This window comes from Anarhichas minor, unplaced genomic scaffold (genome assembly GCF_050575085.1).
Source record: "Anarhichas minor isolate MPS153535 unplaced genomic scaffold, ASM5057508v1 ptg000074l, whole genome shotgun sequence".
NCBI classification, from domain to species: domain Eukaryota; kingdom Metazoa; phylum Chordata; class Actinopteri; order Perciformes; family Anarhichadidae; genus Anarhichas; species Anarhichas minor.
This window is the reverse complement of record NW_027466520.1, coordinates 2817025-2839152: the sequence shown is the minus strand read 5'-3', so window position 1 is coordinate 2839152 and position 22128 is coordinate 2817025. Positions and strand designations below refer to the sequence as shown.

At 42.1% G+C, this 22128-nt stretch overlaps 1 protein-coding gene across 1 annotated transcript; it reads left to right on the top strand.

Annotated features, from left to right (window-relative positions):
• Nucleotides 1-305: 305 nt before the first annotated feature.
• Nucleotides 306-19344, top strand: map3k15 (mitogen-activated protein kinase kinase kinase 15). The gene is made up of 29 exons (XM_076080335.1): nucleotides 306-615; nucleotides 2933-3072; nucleotides 3331-3354; nucleotides 4990-5183; nucleotides 5672-5840; nucleotides 5937-6043; nucleotides 6356-6526; nucleotides 6616-6728; nucleotides 7167-7326; nucleotides 7872-8022; nucleotides 8104-8211; nucleotides 8607-8656; nucleotides 8858-8953; nucleotides 9092-9179; nucleotides 9265-9398; nucleotides 9956-10083; nucleotides 10413-10543; nucleotides 10743-10848; nucleotides 12055-12212; nucleotides 12302-12485; nucleotides 12613-12790; nucleotides 13376-13550; nucleotides 14334-14519; nucleotides 14720-14825; nucleotides 14957-15197; nucleotides 17000-17112; nucleotides 17186-17292; nucleotides 17378-17454; nucleotides 17780-19344. The coding sequence occupies exons 1-29, from the start codon at nucleotides 306-308 to the stop codon at nucleotides 17871-17873; spliced, it is 3999 nt and encodes a 1332-aa protein (XP_075936450.1). The 3' UTR covers nucleotides 17874-19344.
• Nucleotides 19345-22128: the final 2784 nt, after the last annotated feature.

Here is a 22128-nt window from a genome sequence, read left to right as displayed (position 1 = left end):
GTCAAAGTTAACATCTGGATGCCTTTATGATCATCCCCTCTCCACGTCCTCTCCCTTTCGGATCTGGTCGGATCCAGTCTGGGTGAAGCGAACTTCTTGGTGCGAGATAATCGGCAGATGATGTGAGTTAATGAGGCGCAGATGCGTGGGGACAAACTCAGACGCGCTCCTCTCCAGCGACGACAGGTGCGCAACAAGTGAGCGAGAGGAGGACGAGACGGACAGAATAAAGGAAGTAACGGGAGGGAGAGGCGGAAAGTAGAAGGAAGGAGATAAAGCAGAAACACCTCCTGGGTTTCCCCGTTATGGATACGAGCCAGAGCGCGCAGGCCGCCGACATGGGAGGAGAGCACTCCGCCGGGGTGTCCGTGGTGGACCGGGACCGAGAGAGGGGCGAGGTGTCCAGCCCCTGCCCACCAGCCAAGCAGCGTCCCCTGCGGGTGGTGTACGTCCTGAACGACGGGCTGAAGTCGGTGATGGCCAGCAGCCCCGAATCCGGAGCGCTGCAGTGTCTGCAGAGAGCCTGCGACTCGGAGAGCGCGCTGCTCACCACCGTCACCTTCGGACGGCTGGACTTTGGAGAAACATCAGTGCTTGACAGTTTCTACGATGCAGGTGTGTGTTACTTAAAAAACGTGGTTCAACATTTAAGTCGTTAAGGTTAGAAATGGGAAAGGCATTTTTTTAATGCCTGTTTTATGCGCATAAGTTGCGTGGAAGTTGTTTCTACTGCATGATGAAAAGTCACTGAAATGCTGTTGAAACAACGGATATACTTTGTGCAACGTATATGTCTTTTGACCAGTAAATCACCAAAGCCCTGTTGCGAATCTAATAGTATATGTGCAGCAAGTCAATTTTATATTATAAGGGCAGTAGGCCCTATTTGTTTATTCTAACTCACTCATTTTACATTATAAATGCGTAAATAGAAAACATTAGAAGTCATAACGTGATACAATATAAAAGGCTTTAATGACCTCTGGGGCTCTATGTCTGATGTTAATACTTAATACAATATGACATCGATAACTGACTCTTTTTATGGTTTATTATTGGGGACAACTTTTTGACAAACTAAAGGGTCTCATTAGTTGAAATCTCAATGGACGATGGAGTCAAAGAAAATCTCTTTATTTTTTTCTTTTAGACAGGATGTGTTTTGATTGCCTTTTGGTACAATAAGTTGGAAAAAGCATGCGATTAGTTTGAGAAAAAAACTCAACGCTGATTTCATTAAGATCCATTACATACAACATTCAAGTTTCTCAGTAAAATACAGAGCCATCATTTACAGTGCAGATCTTGGACTAGTAGTCCTGTGGTTTTCCTGCTGTGACATGTCTGAGAGTCTTTTGTGCAAGATGCCAAACAGTACAGTACAACATGTACCCTGAATGTCATCACAATGAATGAATGTCACATCTGACTATTAGATTGCTAATACCAAATGAACGTGTATTAGATAGTATATAGTATATTCTGCAAGATCATTATACACTGAATCACATGAACAGGAGACAAAGTGATCAGATATGAACCAGTTGTATTGAGGGATGCGTTGACCAGATCTTCAACCTCGCCATAGACCGGGTCATGCGTAGAACAACAGAAGATAAGGCCAGATGAAGTTGATGGACCCTCTAGCACACCATTGAAGACCTTGCCTTCCTTTTAGATAAGCACATGCACTTACATTTAAGAAAAGACAAATAAAATCCAGGTCTATGGACAACAAGGACTGTTGATGAACGGCAGTAAAACAAAAGCCATGCCCATCAACATGAACAACTTTTCGGTCTTGAAAAGTGAAGCCATTGCGAAAGTTGCTTAAACTTGCATTCTTTCTAGTGGCCTTTTTTAAGGAAGTCTATGAGAAAATGACTCATAGACTTGAACATGAACATGACTCTACTTCTCACTTGATTTATTCCCTCAGTAAACATTGTGAACTAAGTTTATGGTCTCAATCGTTTCAAGTCTTCTTCAATACAGCATGATGTCATACCTTGTGATTGACAGGTCGATACCGCTACCAGAGCTATATACAGCGTTTCTTCGCCACTCCTCCACCGTTGAAATATGGTCAAAAAAACAAGATGGCGATGGCCAAAATGCCGAACTCAAGCCTTCAAAATCGCAGTCCACTAACCAATGGATGACATCACGATGACTATCCACTTCTTATATAATAATTTCACATACCTAAGCACTATTTACCATAAAGGGGGTACACGCCAAGATACTCAAACCGGATCAACCTTCATAAGACTTTAACAAACCTAAAAAGTCCAACCAACACGGCACCAAAACCAAACCCTCAAAAGTGTGTATTATCAACAGCACAGGTACAGGACACTCTTAAACTATCCATGTTCCAAAAATCATGCCAATAGGATCTTGCATATATTCTGGCCAAAGACCATCTCCAAAATCGCCCAGCAAGACAATATACACTATACTTTAAGAGTGAACCTGGATTGGCCCTGTGCCCAGAACAGACATCAGGGGCAATCCCAAGAGTCGCATTACACTGGACCCCAGAAGGAAAGGGAGGCCGAAAATAACAAGGCCCAGGACGATAGAGAACGGACTCCAACACCGCCAACAGAGTTGGGGGACCTTTTTGCCCTATGTGCCAGTTTGAGGATCAATCAGTTAGTGAGTATCGGTACTTTTACTTAAGTGAAGGATCTGAGTTCTTCCTCTGCACTGCTGACTAAAACTCTGAAAAAAACTCTGGGCCCAGTACTTCTTCCACCACCAATGCTTACAGCTAAAAACCTTCTCTGTTTTAATAGGGTAAGAAGAAATGGGTGTCTTATTCAAGGGCTGATGGATTTCAGCATGAGCATTGAGAATGTTTTTGTTGTTGTCTCCATCTTTATGTGCATCGACATCGTCGCCGACTCTTCTACCTCGATCCATCCAGACATCGCGGTTGTGGACATGAGCGATGTGTTTCGGCAGCCCTCCTTGTTTTACCATTTGGGCGTGAGGGAGAGCTTCGACATGGCCAACAATGTTATCCTGTACCACGACACTGACCCTGACACGGCCCAGTCACTGAAGGTACTCCCACGCATGCACCTCTATGAATCTCCTGTAGGTGTATTTAGTTCATGGATGACATTCCTTGGCAGCGCCTTAGAACAAAGTGATCCACTATGTTATTTGCAGACTAGTGTGTGTTTGAGTGTGCATATTGGTCAGTGTGTGAGCAGTATGCACTGTGTTGCCAAGGGGAAACAGCCGTTTGAAGTAGTAATGTGGCAGTACAACACGAGTACACAGGAATACACACTGTTGTTATACATTTTTTTCTTACAGGACATGGTGGCGCAGAAAAACACAGTAAGTGTCTCTGTGTGTGTTACAGAGTGATTTATGTGCACACACTGTCTCGTGCTATTCGTGGAATAATATTCGTGACAAATGCCGTTCTTCCTCTGACGTACAAGTGCATTCAGGAATGCATATCTACATGCTTTCTCTCTCTCTCTCTCTCTCTCTCTCTCTCACACACAAACATTAATCTTAGTAGCTGATTATTAAAGTATGTATTGTGTTTCTGTGTGTGTGTGGAGAAGGCCACTCGTCCTCCAGTGTTAGGTTTTCCCTGGGTTCAGTTGCCTCCAGAATACAGAGGCTCTGGATTGCGTAATAAAGTAGGTACCATGCTGCACTAGGGCATGCTGGGAGATTTTTCCACAGTCTAATAATAATGATAATAAACGTGGTGGAAGGGCAAACACTGACCTCGGCATGAGGTGTTGTGTGAATAACAAATTAAACTTCCTAACAATAGCGTTAGATAATTTAACACCATGCAACCTTCTTTATTTTCCCTTTTGTACCTCAGCTCAGCGTGAAGGATGTTGTTGACAACTTTTTGAAATGCAACCAATTGATCGGATTATAGATCTGGTAACTCCAACACTTGGATTAAGAATCACTTGTGGTTTAAACAGAATTCTGCATGAAAGGGCGCAAATTAATTAGATCAAATTATGCCCAATTGCCCCTATTGTGCAGTGATTTTATATAGTGCCACCATCAGTTAAATCCATAAATTGTATGTAAAAAGTGGACGTAGTCATCGTAGGACTGCGGTTTTGAAGCCTTGAGTGCGGCCATCTTCGATTACGGCGGTAGCCATCTTGACTTTTTGCAAGATCGGTCAACGGTGGAGGAGTGACGCCGTATGTGGCTCTGTAAGCGACCTGTCAATCACAGCAAGCCCGCCCAAAAGCATACTTTATGGTCTATTTTACTCTAAATGGACCATCATTTACTAAATGAATATCATGCTGTATTGAAGAAGACTTGAAACTAGCGACTGAGACCATTAACTCATGTTTACAATATTTACTGAGGGAATTCATCAAGTGAGAAGTAGAGTCATTTTCTCATAGACTTCCATACATTCGGACTTCTTTTTGCAAACAGAGGAGTCGCCCCGTGCTGGCCAGTAGAGGGAACGCAGGTTTTAAGACACTTTTGCATTAGCTTCACTCGGCAGAACCGGGGGTTGCAGCCTGGTTAAATCCCAGCACAACCGAACAGTCGCTCAGCCAGTCAAGAAAGATTGAACTGGAAAAAGACAGACATTGTTCTATACAAAATGTAAATGTTAAGTAAAGACCAAGAGACTGAGAAAGAAAAAGAAACCTAAAAACCTGTTGTTGCAGTGTGTATTTGTGTGCATTAGTTCTTGCTGTTCTGGATATTTAACAGCCACTTGAGCCTCATTACTAGAGCTTACCTTTGCTGCTGTCTTCATGATCCTACCAAACAATCTCAGTGGTGCACTGATCCTCTGCTTAGTTATTAATCCCTCTATAATCCCCATCTGTCCATCACTTCCTCTCCCTGGACTCATACGCATCCTGGATATCTTTCTATCTGATATAAAGCTGTGTTGTATTTAATTATTTCTGGTACTCACACCCAAATCTGAATCATTGAATTTCTTCTTTCTCTTTCCAGGCATCCAGTGGTAACTACTACTTCATCCCCTACATAGTGACTCCTAACCACGAGTACATGTGCTGTGAGAGTGACGCCCAGCGCAGGGCCAGTGAGTACATGCAGCCCAGCTGGGACAACCTGCTGGGGCCACTCTGCGTCCCCCTGACTGACCGCTTCACCAGCCTGCTGAAGGACATCCACGTCACATCCTGGTGAGACATTTAAAGCATAAACGTGATCATACACAAGTTGTCTTATCTTATACTTGCGTATTGATGGGTAGGTTCAAAGGCCCCAACATGCAGAGAGCCAAGACCTCGACTCTCTCGTAAAGACAAATGGATTTAAAAAAACTACAGAAGTGGCGTTATTTAAGTACGAAGGTTACGCGTTGAATAACTCAATGTCGACTTCTTGTTTCACACGTGGCATGAATACTTCCTGGTGGTGGTTGCCTACTTAACCAGCAGCTCATTTGTGTCTTCTTCCTATATTTCTTTCTCTGCACCTTTTATTAAACATTTTCTGAGCTGATTCATCCCAAGAGGATATAATTTAGTGTGATAGACAGAAACATTTTTAATGTGTGGGGGACACAAAAACTCTGAGACAATTGGTTGCTTCTCATCTCCATTTACTAATTAATTACCTATTTCCTCTTTTCTAATTGTCTTTACTTTTACTCATCCGTCGTCTGCAGTGCTTCTTTTAAGGACACCCTGCTGAATGACATCAGGAAGGCCAGAGAGAAGTACCAGGGAGAGGAGCTGGCCAAGGAGCTTTCCCGCATCAAACTCCGAATCGACAACACGGAAGTTCTCACCCAGGACATCGTCATGAACCTGCTGTTTTCTTACAGAGACATACAGGTACAAACACATCATTCGCGGAAACAGTGCTAAACAAATATGTGCATCATATTAATGTGAAAGGCAAGAAATAAGTTTGCCTTTTCTCGCCACCAGGACTACGATGCCATGGTGAAGCTGGTGCAGACTCTGGAGATGCTGCCGACTTGTGATCTGGCAACGCAGCCCATGATCCAGTTCCACTACGCATTCGCCCTCAACAGGTGGATTCAAACTCAGGCTTAGAGAAGAGTCCATGCATAGTGTGCCAAAAGAAGCTTTTACTGCCAAACATTAAGCCTTAAGCTAAAAGGGATTTATTTTTGGTAGAATGACCAAGTCATAACTATTCTTTTTATTTTGTCACCCTTAAATTCGTCTTCTACTTTTGACATAACATTTGCAAGGCATTGGATAAAGTCTAGAATATGACTTTGTGGCATCTGTTTTACAATAAAAGTTCATTACTGTGCCATAACATTATATTTATGTATTAAATTGTGGATTTTGTTTAACATTATTTCACATGTGGGCAGGAGGAACAGTCCTGGTGACAGGGAGCAGGCTCTCGGAGTGATGCTGCAGGTGTTGCAGTCGTGCGAACATCCAGCGCCCGACATGTTCTGCCTCTGTGGACGGATATACAAAGACATCTTCCTGGATTCAGACTGCAAAGACATGAAAAACAGGGACAACGCTATACAGTGGTGAGAACACGCACTTTTATGCGTACATCCCTTCCACATGCTTTCATGAAAAATACGTAATCTGCATCTAATTATTTACATTTGTGCAGGTACAGGAAGGGGTTTGAGCTGCAGCCAACTCTCTACTCTGGCATCAACCTGGCTGTACTCCTCATAGTTGCTGGCCAACAGTTTGAGAGCTCCATTGAACTTAGGAAAATAGGTAAGAGGAGGATCCTGAACCTGCCACCCCCTTTGATCAAGCCAGCACAAAATGCATAAATCAAGCTGAAACCGCCCGATACAAAGTAGTTACAAAGTTCTCAAATGTGTCAGTTGTTCTCGATAGCTTAACAGTTTGTTGCAAACTTATGTCTCTCTCAGATTACAAACACGTAGTAAAATTGTGTCATTGAGGTTCAGCAAAGTAATTTTAAGGGTAATTAATAAACTGATACTGTAACTGTAAACTAAGCATCTAACAGCAACCAAAGTAAATATAAACAAAACAAAGGTAGCTAGGCTACTGAAGTATGCTAACGTATGCGACACTGTAGTAGCAAATAAATTCTTCGGTTGTTCTTTGCTGTCTTAAATGAAGCTCAATGGTATTTCATAAATATTCCACAATGTTTTCATACTTTTAATCTGATGTCTTTAGGTGTGAGGTTGAACAGTCTGCTGGGGCGCAAAGGTTCCCTGGAAAAAATGAATAACTACTGGGACGTGGGCCAGTTCTTCACCGTTAGCATGCTAGCTAACGACATCCCTAAAGCTACTCAGGCGGCCGAGAAGCTCTTCAAACTCAAGCCGCCTCTCTGGTAGATATTCACAGTCACAATAAATACTACTTATATACTATGTTATCAGTGCTTTTATGGTACAGTATCAGAAAAATTTAGCTTTTTGTAGTACTTTTATGTTTTAAGCAACTTTATTTCTACATGATAATGACAGTAAAGGAAATAGACTCAATGAAATACGTGTTAATATTCAAAATAACTGTGTTTTAGTCTGTGTTATATTCTGCATTTTCAAATATCACTGACCAGTTGACTACAGGAGGACTAAAAGGAGGCTCTGATCATGACTAGCAGGCCAAACCCCCTTCAAAAAATGTTGACTCTTATTCTTATGATGTATTTTTTATTACAAAAAATGTTTCTATTCCCTTTCAGTGACCATAAGCATGACACAAAAGTCACAATATTAACCTAAAAATTTGATGAAATGTAAATATTTACAGGGGAATAGAGATGCTCCTTGATCTTTGTTGCTGGTCTGTATATTATTTAGCTCCATGAAAACACTTTTTTTGAAAACACTATTATTTCCCGTGACTTGTTTTATGTGTATTTTCTTCCAGGTATTTGCGGTCAGTGGTGCAGAACCTGCAGCTGATCCTGAGGTTTAAGAAGCAGTCGGTGGAACATTCTCCACAGCGGGAGAGACTCAACTTCTGGATGGACATCATCGTCGAGGCCACGCAGGGCACCACCAATCGACTGCGGTTTCCGGTACAAACGCGAACAAGCTCGATCAGATTATCAAAGAGTCATGCTAACATGTTTGTTGATCTTTTTCTCTTTGTGTAACAGGTGTTAATCCTGGAGCCAACTAAGGTTTACCAGCCCTCGTATGTGTCCATTAACAACGAGGCTGAGGAGAAGAACGTCTCTATCTGGCATGTTTCTCCTGCCGAAACGGTAAGAACATGTCCTTCTTTACCACCTAACCCTCTTCCTCATTACCGCATCATTTCATTGCATTGCACCATTGACAATTAACTGTCAAAGTGCGTTACATCCACCTGTTTTTATACTATGATCAGTATGCCAAAAAACAATAAGCTTGGTTGAGAGGTTGAGCACTTTGGAAAGAAACCTGCATTAATTAACATTTTCTTTTGTTAATTTTCAGGAAGTTCAGTTAAAATTTCCACTACCTTTGAATAGAAACCCAACTATCTTATCTAGAAGAAACAGCACATGCTATGTCCTTCTGTTCCTTATCCATTTAAAAAAAAGTTGACTTTGAATGAGTAATGGTTTAATATAATACCATTCTCCGCAAATTTGAACTTAATTCACTCTCATTACAGAAAGGGATCCATGAGTGGAACTTCACTGCGATCTCCATCAAAGGCATAAGGTATGAATGTAAATGTGGCATGTTGGATTTTATGCAGCTAAGAGACAAAATGTGTCAATGTTTATTTGGGTTTATTACTATAATCGCGAGGAAAAATGTTTGCCGAAACACCTTGTTTTCACTTGTACAGTAAAACCTTTAAGAGTACTTTTAGATATGTTTTAAAGATCTTTCATCTACTCTCAACTGTCCCGTCTGCAGCATCAGTAAGTTTGATGAGCGGTGCTGCTTCCTCTACGTCCACGATAACTCTGATGATTTCCAGATCTACTTCTCCACTGAAGATCAGTGCGGTCGGTGAGGACACACACCTCTAGATGTGTCTGTGTAGGTGTGTGTGTTTGTCTGCGTTTGTGCTCGTACAGTACGTATGTGCGATTGTATTGAAACGTGGCCGTGAACAGGAAATGGTAACGTTATAATGTCGTGCTCTAGGTTCTGCTCCATGGTGAAAGAGATGATATCAGATGGTACGGGGAACGCTGTGGAGCTGGAGGGGGAAGGAGACGGAGATACGCTGGAGGTCTTAAATATAGCCATTACTTTTTTAGTAAATACATATTATAGCTCCAGTTTGTGATTACTGATTAACAATATGTGTGTTACAGTATGAGTATGACACCGATGAGACCGGGGACAGGGTGGTGTTGGGGCGGGGCACCTATGGAGTGGTGTACGCAGGGAGAGACGTCAGCAACCAGGTCCGAATCGCCATCAAAGAGATCCCTGAGAGAGACAGCAGGTAGGCATGTTTGGGTCGAAAGAGTGACCCGGATCAAAGTTTACCACCTTTAACATAAACAATTTGTATTTTATTGTCTCACAGTTTGTAATCAACCCTTTCAAAGTCCCACTACCCCTTTTTTCGGGAGGCCCAATTGGAGGCCAAAATAGCCGCCATCTTGGATGTTTGAATGGCCAATCGGGCAGATTTGACCAGATACCTCTGGAGAACTAACATGGCGGCGCCGGTTCCGTTCATCCGGGTTACTAACATAGTAATGTCACCTTTGAATAGACGCAGCATATCTAAGTACAACAGGAAATGGGAAAGTTGACCCTAACCTAACTTTATATCATAAATTGGATTATGACACAAGGGATAATAAATGTTTTATCTTGTGTGTTTACGAATGTTTTTATTCTTAAAGCACATGGTTGTTTGTCCTAATTTGTTGTGCAAATATAATATGAAGGCGGTTGATGCTGTAACCAGATGTGAAATACAAGCAAACTTTATCTGAATAAAATAAAGGCATTTTTGGTCTTTTTCTCTCTCTCTCTCTCTGTGTAAATCAGATACTCCCAGCCCCTTCACGAAGAGATTGCTCTCCACAAGTACCTGAAGCACAGGAACATTGTTCAGTATTTGGGCTCCGTTTCTGAGAACGGATACATCAAGATCTTCATGGAACAAGTGCCTGGAGGTGCGTTTGTGTGCGAGAGAGAGAGAGATAGTAAAACACAGTTGTGTGAACTAGGACTAGATCCTTAGAAACTCTGGCTGCGTCCGAAATCGCATACTACACACTACACACTACAAACTCAATATGTGTACTATCGCTCAACATGCCTTGTGCTTTACTGATAATTTGATCCTGTGCAGGCCAGATGTTCTTGATTCATGTCGGAAAAAATGGTCTATTTAAGAGATCGATGCTTGTGACCTCTCGGTTACTGGGCGGTCTCTCTAACTCCTTGGTCATCTTCCCATTTCATGATAGGTTTTGGACACTCCTTCTCTTCCTTTCTCCAGGAAGCCTGTCCGCGTTGCTGCGGTCTAAATGGGGCCCGCTGAAGGAGGCGACTATAATCTTCTACACCAGACAGATCCTGGAGGGGCTCCGGTACCTGCACGAGAACCAGATCGTCCACCGAGACATCAAGGTACGAGGCAGCAACACAGTCTGTGGTTTGACTAAGAGTAACATCCAGGGTGCAAGTTTATAATGCAAACAACAATGAAATCAAAAATGGGCTTTCACTGCAGTGCTCATGCTCATGGGACAATAGAGGTGACACCCTGGTAAGAACACTGTGGTGTGGTTGGTCATTTGATAGTAACCTGCTGCTGTTTCTCCATTAGGGTGATAATGTGTTGGTGAACACCTACAGTGGTGTGTTGAAGATCTCAGACTTTGGTACCTCGAAGCGGTTGGCGGGAGTCAACCCCTGCACGGAGACTTTCACCGGTAACTTCTTCTTCTTCTACAAAACAATCTGTACACAAAAACATACATTTAGTTTTATTTGTAACCGACATGTCCCCAAATCCCCAGATTACATTTAGGAATACTTCACCCACAAAATAACCATTTGTAGATCAGTTACTCACCATGTGGTACGCTGAATTGTTGAAAAAAAACAGACAAAAGTCTTGATCAATTGAAGTAAATTGTTTAACAATTAAGTATAGTTCACAAACTCTCACACAACTCGTGCAGTATAGGCCAAGTCTCATTTATCCAGTCGTATGCTCACAACATCCCAAACACATGCATCTTCGATAAAAATCGAACTATTTAAAACACTTCCGCATAAACAGTCATGTTTTCGCTTGTTGAGGAATGTGAGAAAAACAGAGTTTCCTTAAAGAATTAAAGGTTACATGGGCTGAGTAATTGATGTGGTCATTTTGTGAGTGAAGTATTCCTTTAAATTAAAGTGGAAGTTAAAAAGTTGTTGAAGTAATAGACTTCAACAAGGGTTTCCTTGAACCTGGGTTTAATAAATGATGACGTCCATCTATTCATGTCTTCTACTGAGGAACTTTCAGGTGTAAACAAGACAAATTATTAACATTAAAATGATCTACTATCAACTAAATTATACAAAAAAATGAACTGTGATAGTAATGACTGAGAGAGAAAGAAACTGCACACATCATAAGTGGGTAATTCGGTTCTGGACAGCATAAACGGAGTCGTAGAAACGTTGAAGTATAAATATCAAAATGACGAGAGCCACTATCAGCCTCTATGGAAACGCTCAGACACACGAGCGTGCACGAACCTGCGCGCACGCGTACGAACATGCACATTCATCGGCCATCTGGCCTCCTCCAGCTGCCAGCGAGGTGTGTGATTACATTAGCTAATCAAGCAGAGGCAGAAGGGTGTTTACCTTTCATTAGCAGGTGTGTGTGTGTGTGTCTCTCACTGTTTACATCAGTATTTAGAGCACACCACAAATGCCAAATATGCTCAGACTGACTGACTGCAGACCAAATACTCAGAGATAGAATTAAGCAAAAAGGATCCAGCTTTTGTGTCCAGAAATGTTCATTTCAGAATCTCCTCTTCAGTTTGTGAGTCAATTTGTTGTCTCTGATGCTGACTGACTTTGATTGCCTCTTAGAGATAATTGTTCCAGCTTACCATCTGCCTCTCTGTGTGCAGGTACTCTGCAGTACATGGCTCCAGAAATTATTGATAAGGGCCCTCGAGGGTACGGGGCCCCGGCTGACATCTGGTCCCTGGGATGCACCATTATAGAAATGGCCACTGGGAAACCGCCCTTTCATGAGTTGGGAGAACCACAGGCGGCCATGTTTAAGGTAGGACTCTGTGTACATGTATATTCCATTACATCCATCAGATGAGCACATGTCCAGGCCCTGATTCTTCTGAGTAAATGTGGTTTTAGGTGGGCATGTTTAAGATCCACCCAGAGATTCCAGAGTCCTTGTCTTTGGATGCCAATTCGTTCATCTTGCGCTGCTTTGAGCCGGACCCTCACAAGAGAGCCATCACCTCGGACCTCCTCAGAGACATGTTTGTCAGACAAAACACCAAGGGCAAGAAGAGCAAGATCGCCTTCAAACCATCAGGTCAACTCACACACACACACCCACACACACACAATGCACATAGAACACACATTGGGCGTATTGTAGAATAACTCCCCCCCCCAGACTTACATACATGTTACAGTAACATTAACTGATGTTTTTGTAGACTACGTCCACAACGTGTCGCTACCGGTGCAGTTGCAGTGCGAGGCCACCGGGAGCAGCAGCAGCGAACCCGGTTCCATGAGCCCAGACTGCGACTCCAAACACGACGTTTTCTTCGTAAAGAAGAAAAGCCCCGGCTCCCAGAACCTCCTCAAACCCTCCAACTCCAACTACCTGAGGTGTGTACGTCAGCTTTCACGTGAGCTGGATCTCTACAGGACTTTGAGACATGCTTATTCTAAATACAAAAATAACATATTACATACTCTTACAACATTGTCACTGCAGACAAAATCCTGCTGGGACACAGTACACATCATGTCAGAAGATGTGAATGAATGTGCATGAGTGTGTGTGTGTGTGTGTGTGTGTGTGTGTGTGTGTGTGTGTGTGTGCGTGTGTCTGTGTGTGTGTTTTGGTGGCAGGTGGCCTTATTGTGCCCACAGCATGCGCCGCTGCCTTTTACGACACTGATATAATGAGGTCTGATAACTTTACGAGCTTCAGCTGGCAGGCTGAGCACACACGCACCATCACACGGTCATCCACGCGCACGGACACGCGTGTGTGCGTACGTGCGTGCGCGACCCTGGCGCGCTGACTCATGCTGCCTCTGCACTTTCCTGGGCACACACAGTCGCCAGGAGAGGCTTGTATCTGTAAATAAACCGGACGGCGCGTCACGCCGCTGTAAATCAATTGCGTGCTTCATGTTTTATTTTATATTGCGGTGAGATCACTGTCTGTGTGTGTGTGCGTCGCAGTGTTCCAGATGAGGGTTCGGTGTCGGACGACCGCAGTGCACCCCCCTCCCCCGAGGACAGGGACGGCGGTCTGTTCCTGCTGAAGAAGGACAGCGAGAGACGGGCCATTCTGTTCAAGGTCCTCAATGACGACCAGGCTAAAGTCATCTCCAACCTGAAGGAGAACCACATCCAGGTGTGTCTGTGACAGCAGTTAAAGCGAGAAAAGTTTTCATTTATATAAAGAAACATGAATCAAAATACTCTGTGCTTCTTCGTTTATGTTGTACTTATGTGGTATTTAATTTATACATAGTGCCCACCCTTTTTTTTATCTCCCATATCTCATTGGTGTAACTTCTGTTTGCTTTGCAATTTGTTCTTCTTGTGTTGTATTAGGTTGCAAATCTATCGGAAAACAGCAAACAAACTCCAATAACTATGGTCATTAAAAGTTAAAGAAAATATAAATACATGTGTTATTTATTAAAGCGTCCGTAAGCAGATTATAGGGCATCTATTTTGCTGAGTTTTCTAGCCTATTAGTACAAACTTTTGAAGCATTTAAGAAAATAAGCGTGTATTTTCTGATGCTACCACTGGGGAGCGCACATGTTTTAAAATACTACAAATCGGCTCTTTGATGACATCGAAGATGCTTTGTAGTATTATTAGTTGTACCTCAGAGTTTGTCTTTATTCAGGATGTGTAGTGTCTGTATCTTCATAGTTAGCTTTCTGTTATACAATATCATAAAACAGGGAAGTCCTTTAAAAAGATGTAAACCCATATGGTAACATAAATCTTCATCACTGATAGACTTTACATTTAGGACATTTATACTTACCGTATGAGCGCTGTAATCTTAAATCAGTGTTTTGATGAAGTTCTACTACATTTCTGTATGCTTGATGTGTGTTTACGTGTGTGTGTGTGTGTGTGTGTGTGTGTGTGTGTGTGTGTGTGTGTGTGTGTGCAGGGCAGTGAAGAGCTCCAGCTATCTGTCGAACACATCAAGCAGATCATCTGCATCCTCCGAGACTTCATCCATTCCCCAGAGAGGCGCGTCATGGCGGCCACCATCTCCAAGCTCAAGCTGGACCTGGACTTCGACTCCACCTCCATCAACCAGATCCAGCTGGTGCTCTTTGGCTTCCAGGACTCGGTCAGGACACACACACACACAAACACACACACACACACACACACACACATACCTGGAACTAAGCAGGATATGCAAGCTGTTATACCAGAGATTTGGTCTTTTTTAATTGCTGCTGGCACATAACAAAACAAATGACCTCTAATGACTCATCCTAGGTGTGAATATGTGTCCTCGTTTGTTTGTTTGTTTGATGTTCTCAGGTAAACAAGGTCCTGAGGAACCATCACATCAAACCTCACTGGATGTTTGCGATGGATAACATCATCCGCCGAGCTGTGCAGGCTGCGATCACCATCCTCATTCCAGGTCAGAAGCCTGGCCTGAGCTTTTACCGCCATCTAGTGGACACATGCGTGACATTCTGTCCTGAACTAAACATGAACAGATCAATGTTCATATGATGTTACAAGAAATGAATTGACGCATCTCTTTAACAGAGCTGCAGACCCACTTCGGCCCGGCGTCGGAGTGCGAGGGAGCGGAGAAGGAGGACGAAGTGGACGAAGAGGAGGCAGAGTTCGGTCCCGTTTTAGCTCCTCACGCCGACGACCCCGGGACAACAGCTGACCCCGCCCACCCCGTGGCCAGCACGCCAAACCCCGCCCACTCGCAGGAGCATCAACGCTCGCATTATCAACTGGGAGTACAGCTGGGGCGGCTCAAACAAGAGACCAACAGGTACACGCAAACACACAAAGAAGAGCTTTATTCTCAGTCACTTACAAAGTATCAATACATTTGTACGGTGCAACTTTTTTTCCTTTTGATGTGGTTACATGCGGTGACAAAGTGCCATTAAAAGATTTCAACACATACAGTCCTTTCCAACACACGCACACACACACACACACAGGAAAAACTGCTGCAGGCACATTGTGTGAAAAGAAGTGGAGGAGATGGAAAGAATGTGCACACACCCATAATGTGCAAACACACACACGCTATGCATCTCGCGGACACATTAGCTGACGGGCTGCGTGATTTGTCACTTGACCCCACAGGGTGATGAAACACAGCAGGGACATAACAGTAGGAGTAAAAGAGCTCCACACACACAACCTGAACACTGATATAACATCTAAACGTTGCCATAAATAATGACAAACTGAAAGATTGAATTTGTTTTGTATTAAACATTTTTCTTGAACCGGGTGAAAGTCTCACTGAAGCTACATTTGTCTGTTTTAGGTGTGGCAATAAAGACAACGATGCAGTACGATGCAAAAGCTCAGAGAGATTATTCAACGTTTAGAAAAGGTGAAGCAAGAGAAAGACAAATTATTGTTAAAATGTCTCAGCAAAAACAACTAATTGCTTTTGCTGAGACATTTTAAAACTTAAGCTGTCATCTGTGAAAAGTTTGAGATAACATGAGGCCATTTTATACATTTCAGATTGTGTTACAACAGGCCCAACATTTATAATAACTTTATGTTTTCTTGCCAACCGCGAAACCGCGACGGAATGTTAATGTGGGCGACTAGAAATAGTGAACATACCAAAGTCTTCACTGATACCAACAACACAAATGTGGTGAAAGGTTTTATTAACACATCTGTCTTTGAAACAGAACAGAAACCAAATGAGAACATTGCTGAGCATAAATATGCTGAGAATGAGGAAGTACACCTCCACAACAGATCTCATCTAATTTTTAATTCTTCGTTGGGGCGATTGAACACCAGACGAGCTGCAGTCTTTTCAAAGTATTCTAAGAGTATTCTTGGAAATCATGGAAACAGATTAAAGTGACACTCCACTCAGGATCGTTCCCAAAATGTCCGTAACGTAGCTGTTCAGTGGCGTCCAATGAAAGTCTCGATACATCTACAGAATATTGGCAAAACAAGGTTGCATCGCTTCCGTCTTAAGCTTTATTTATACTCAAGCTTAGCACCAAACAAACATTCTTCTCTCTCTGTACAGGTGTGGTTTTGCGTGGCTTTGATACTTGTTGTGGCAACATTACATGTTTTTGCAAGTGCTAAAACACTTTTTCTGAAGCAAGGGCCCTCTTTGTCGAAACTCTGGCAACATATACACAAAACATTTCATTAAAAACTATGTAAACCCATCTGAAAAGTTGTATTGCGTCACCATTTTACACACAAACACCAAATATATAGCTCTTTACACGTTGCCAATTGCACTCTGATGAGAGTCTTTGGCATTTTTAATCCCTGCTATTGCAAAAAAAACCCTGTAAATTGGCCAGTTCTGTTGCAGTTTTCTGACAGGAAGTTGGACTAACCAGTAGTTTTATGAGGGCCACACAAAGTGTTGAGTTTTGGGAGGTGCGTGTGGGCTTCTTCTTCAATCCCCTTCGTCCTACTGTCGCCCATAACAGTGTAATTGCTGCACACGGTTCTATCTGTTGCGACAGCTTTCTGGTTAGACCATGCCGCTATTCATCTGTGCCCTCCATGCTGTGCGCCTGTGAGATTTACTGGCTACCATAACAGATGTCACTGTCGCTGCAGGCTGCTGGAGGAGCTGCTGCAGAAGGAGAAGGAGTACCAGCAGGTCCTGAAGGCCACGCTGCAGCAGAGAACACACGACATGGAGCTGGTCAGAGCCCGACACAGACCACTAGGTAAACACACTGAGGGATTATTCTTCTGTCTGTGCTTCTCTTCCGCCCTAACGCTCTTGTTTTCTCTGAACAGACATTTTACCTCCATCCATCTTCAAAATCCCAGCAGACCACGAACCAGACAAGCAGCTCACTGATTGGCTTAAAGAGCAGGGGGCGGACGCTGACACCATAGATAAGGTTGAGTATCTGTCGGCTTTTGAACATCTGTCCATAAGCAGCACCGCAGCACATTATGTGTTAATTTGATTGTGTTGTGTTGTAGTTTGTGCTGGAGGAGTACACACTGACCGACGTTCTCACTGAAGTTACCAAAGATGACCTCCACTGTCTACGTCTACGGTATCTACTCTTCATATCATGATGACTTTTGTCAGCAGGGAGCATGAAATCAAGCTACTCTTGGCTTTGTTATTTAAAAAATAGCGGTACAATAAAACAAATCCTTCAACAAAGTTATAATTCTTTAAAAAAGAACATCTACAGGTTTTAAGATGCATGGTCTCCTTGACATTTAAATTTCAAATAAAATGAAATGTGAATGAAACAAGACTGATATTATTTAAATCAGCTTCCAAGAGTAGCTGAAGTAGGTCTTCCTCTTTGAAAGGTACCTTTTGGCGCCATCATACGCCAATCTGTCGTGATTAACCCTCGTTCCCCTCAGGGGCGGAGTCTTCTGCCGCATCTGGCGGGCCATCCAGCGGCACCGAGAGCGGGAGAGGCTGAGGCCTGACGAACGCTCGGAAGATGATGCATGATGGGACACACGGACTACAGCTCTGGAGGACTCTGATCAGCAGAAGAACACGCACACACCAGCCCCGCATGGATCTCTCTCTGTCTCTCTCTCTCTCTCTCTCCCTCTCTCCCTCTCTCTCTCTCCACAGTGCCTTTTCTCGTTGTCGTCACTGCGTCGTACGTACGGAATCCGACGTTTGACTCTACATCTCCACACACTGTCAGATTTGACCAGACCAAAGTGCTCTAGTGCAGGCGTTACTGTATGTGTCTGTGCGTGCATTTAAATGCCACAATGTATTTGTGCTTGAAAGAAAAATGCATCCTAGCAAACATGGAAACAGATTAAAGTGACACTCCACTCAACGTAATGTAGCTGTTCAGTGGCGTCCAATGAAAGTCTCGATATATCTACAGAATATTGCCAAAACAAGGTTGCATTGCTTCCGTCTTAAGCTTTGTTTGTACTCAAGCTTAGCACCAAACCTCCAACCTCCACAATGAAGAGACGGGATTGTAATTATCTGTAGACTCATATCTCATATTCATGAACTACTTTATTGTCTTTTTACAAGCCCTATAAAGAAACAAGTCAAGTATTAAATGCATTATATAGAAACAAAAGGTTGAATATCCTGTAAACAATTTGATTTGGCTGCAAAATATTGACACAAATGAAGATTTTGAAGAAATCCTGTTTCTAAAGACCAATTGGCCTTCTTTGTATCATGCATAGACATGTTAATAGTGCTTTTATCAACTATTTGCGCAAATACCAAAATTCAGAGGTGCATGACCAAGCGCTGCAACACTGGCGCCGGCTTCACTACGGCGGGTATGAACTAAGCTTTACCCGTCGCACATGAGGAAGTTCCTCCATCAGTCAGATCTGCTCTGTTCATCCGCATTCTGAGCATTCTGATGAACAGCAGAAAGTTGATCGACGAGTTTCTGTAAAATGCTTTGATATTGAATCCAAGCGCGGACGCTGTTCTCTGTAAAGAAACCACAAAGTCTTTTGCCAACGTCTCTCTCTGTGATGTAGTAATCATAATATAAACTACGTACATTCTAACGAGCCAAAACAACTTCGCTTTTAGTCTGATCTGTCTGCCAGTCCATTTGTTCTGCAGCCGAATGGTAAACTTTGAATTTACTGGATAAATATCTAGATAATGCATAACTGTGCAATGGTGGATATATAAACTAACGCACACAGGTTTTAAGTCTAAATGTTTAAAGTTTGTAACATAAGCATAATGTAGCCACGTTGAGGTCACATCATAAGTGCCACCACGTGACTGCCTTTACATTTGTACGCATGTTATTAATATTTCCTTGATATTTTTAATGAAGTTACTTTTCTTTTCTCCTCTCTGTGTTTTGTGTATTTAAATGTTATTTTTTTTATTATTCCAACTTTGTTGTATGTACGTGCTCGTCTGTTTCATTGATTGCTTTAAAACTGCAATAAACCCGGAAATAATGAAATCGTTGCCCGCTTTGTTTTGATGTTTAAGTTGTCAGATATTGGTCATTTTCCTTGCAGTATATTCATATTATGTACCTAAATAGATGCTTGTGTCATTTCGTTTCCAACTTTTTCTAAAAATGCTCTTTAGTACAAAACCGTCCTCGAATGACCCCACAGAGATAACTACTGCTGTTCCTTGCCACGTTATTCATACTACCTTTGTGCTCGAGTGAATGGATGCGTTATGTGGCTGAAACCTGTTTGCCTCCTACTTACCTGTCATATCCTCTCTGAACTGTTTAGATTTTATCCTCTTGTCAGACTGACTGACAGATGCAACTGTGAGCCTGTTTTTGAATGACCCGTTGAGACAAACAACTCCAGTCTGTGACAGCCTTTAAAATGCACATTCCACTATTGGGTTAATTATTTATTCAATGGGTAACCTGACATCGTGCCAACACACTCACTGAAACCAACTCTTGAATTCCAGTGTTAACTTAACCATTATTAAAGCTCATTACATCATTAAAACCATTGTCATAAATTACACAGCAAGGTTTGAATTAAAGTATCTACAAACGTATAATTTTGTGTCAACTGTAATCCCACTAATTTAAAGCTCCACCTGGAAACTTGGGCATTGCCAACTACACCTGCACCTGAGTAATCAAGTGACATCACGGAGCATGTTCCCTTTTACCAACCCAACAGGTTTACTTCTTCAGGCTGCAAGGAACACAAAAAGAAAAGCTGTCAGAGATTTTGCTTTTCTGTTCTGACGTGTTTTAAATCATGCTCATCGTTCCTGCAGCTTTTAAGTCGTCATACATAACTACAATATACAGTGTTAACTGATCAGCTTGGAAAGAACCTCCACTATCTGAGTGCATTATTTTAGTTTTAATTTTTCTTCCTCGTTTGTGTGTGCGTAGGTGCTTGTGTGTAGTTATTAGAACCAGGTGAAAACATTGAGGCAACAAGTTAAAAAATACTTGAAGATTCAATGAAACTTAAAATTTTAAATGAAGACATTTCACTTGAATGTAAGCAATACAGAAACTGTTGTAATATGCTTATATTTTGGAATAAAACATTTGAAATTTACAGATTTGAAACACAACACTCAACTTAATGCTTGCAGATTTTCCATTGTGTATCTTTAAAGGAATCATTTGAGTTGGATGAAAAGTTGATACCACTTTCACATCTGTCGGGTAAACATAAGGCTAGCTAGCAGCCTGTTAGCTTAGCTTAGCATAAATACTGGAAACGGAGGGAAACAGCTAGCTTGATCTATCTAAAGGTAAATGCGTACCAGAACCTCTGAAGCTCACTAACATGTGAGCCAGGAGCATGGATGTATAAAGACAACTGGATACAGCGTTGGAGGCGCCGTTCATTCCCATGAAAGTTGTTCAGTGGCGCATGAAGTAAAAAAAAGATTGACTTCCGAGTATTAAATTAACCAGATCTTCCAGGGATCTTCCAGATCCACTGGACCGTGGAGCAAGCGCACCGGCTTTTTCTTTAACTCCGTGCTCAGTCACATGAACGGAGGAAGGACAATAACTATGGATTTAGCTATTTGTACATTTTCTAGGACCTAATGATTGAAATAGGGGCTATTTAAGTGTTTGTATTATGAAGTTGATTTACCTAACAAATTATAAGTGTATCTTTGCCAATGTAAGTCTTTGGGGAAAAGCAGGCGACAACCTCTGGTTCTGAAGTGAAGCCAATGTGGAAGTGTCTCAAACCTGCATTCTTTCTAATGGCCATCAGGGGGCGACTTCTCTAGTTGCAAAAATAAGTCAGATTGTATAGAAGTCTATTCAAAAATGACTACTTCTCACTTGATTTATTACCTCAGTAAACATAGTAAACATGAGTCGCTACTCAAGTCTTCTTTATTACATCATCGTCATTTAGTTTACAAAAACACATTTTTTGTGCAGTATCTCTTTAAATCATTTACATCAAATTACAGATTTTTCTTTTCTTGTTGTACTGGTTGTCCTACCTTTTGCTACATATCAACATTAACGTGCCACGCTCTGCAGCTGTCAGAGGTGTGCATTTCATCATCACCACGGCACGTACGTGCATGATGGCAGAACTTGATACAAAACAACAGGGAAACCTCCGTGTCCTGCTCTACAATGACATAAGATAATAAGAGTGAGTGAAAGGCAATAAGATGCCTTTCAGTCAGAACAATACGCCCTCTTACATCACTGCATAATTTCAGCATGAAGACAATTATTGACAGCTGTTTCAATTGTGTTTTAATGAATGTCTTTACCGCAATGCTTTTGAGTGTTCTTCGTCATGTACAATCATTCCACTCATTCCACTCATTCAAGATGGCTTTGGTGACTCAAGTGACTTTGATTGTGACAGGGCCAATGTTCACCTGGATGACGACAACGGAAGTAATTATAGGTATATTGTATGTTTAGGAGTTAATAACAGATGAGATAAAATAAATGTTCGGGACTTGAGGTTACAATAGAGTGAGTTAGATGTGTTGCGATGTGGGTTCTGTCGGCTAAAAACTATACGTTTTAATTTGGTTTTGGTAAAAATTACTCAGTTTAGATCTTGTGTACATACAGACAGCACTATACTTCTTATCCAGTTTTGTAGCATAAATATTCTGGTTGTGACCATTTGAGCTAAAGAAATTGCTTTGGCCCTGTAGGTTTCCCATCAACAACACATTTCCAGTTTTTAGATATTGAGCAGCTTGCTTTAAACCAGTAGAATTACTTTAAACAAGTGTTCCAAACCTTTCTTAC

What these genes read in the sequence shown, in the direction of transcription:
- map3k15 (XM_076080335.1), top strand. Translation starts at nt 306, where the DNA reads ATGGATACGAGCCAGAGCGCGCAGGCCGCCGACATGGGAGGAGAGCAC. An exon ending in TGGTGGCGCAGAAAAACACA is followed by an intron (nt 3,355 to 4,989) that starts GTAAGTGTCTCT and finishes TTCTCTTTCCAG; the next exon opens with GCATCCAGTGGTAACTACTA. An exon ending in ATCTCCATCAAAGGCATAAG is followed by an intron (nt 8,657 to 8,857) that starts GTATGAATGTAA and finishes TCCCGTCTGCAG; the next exon opens with CATCAGTAAGTTTGATGAGC.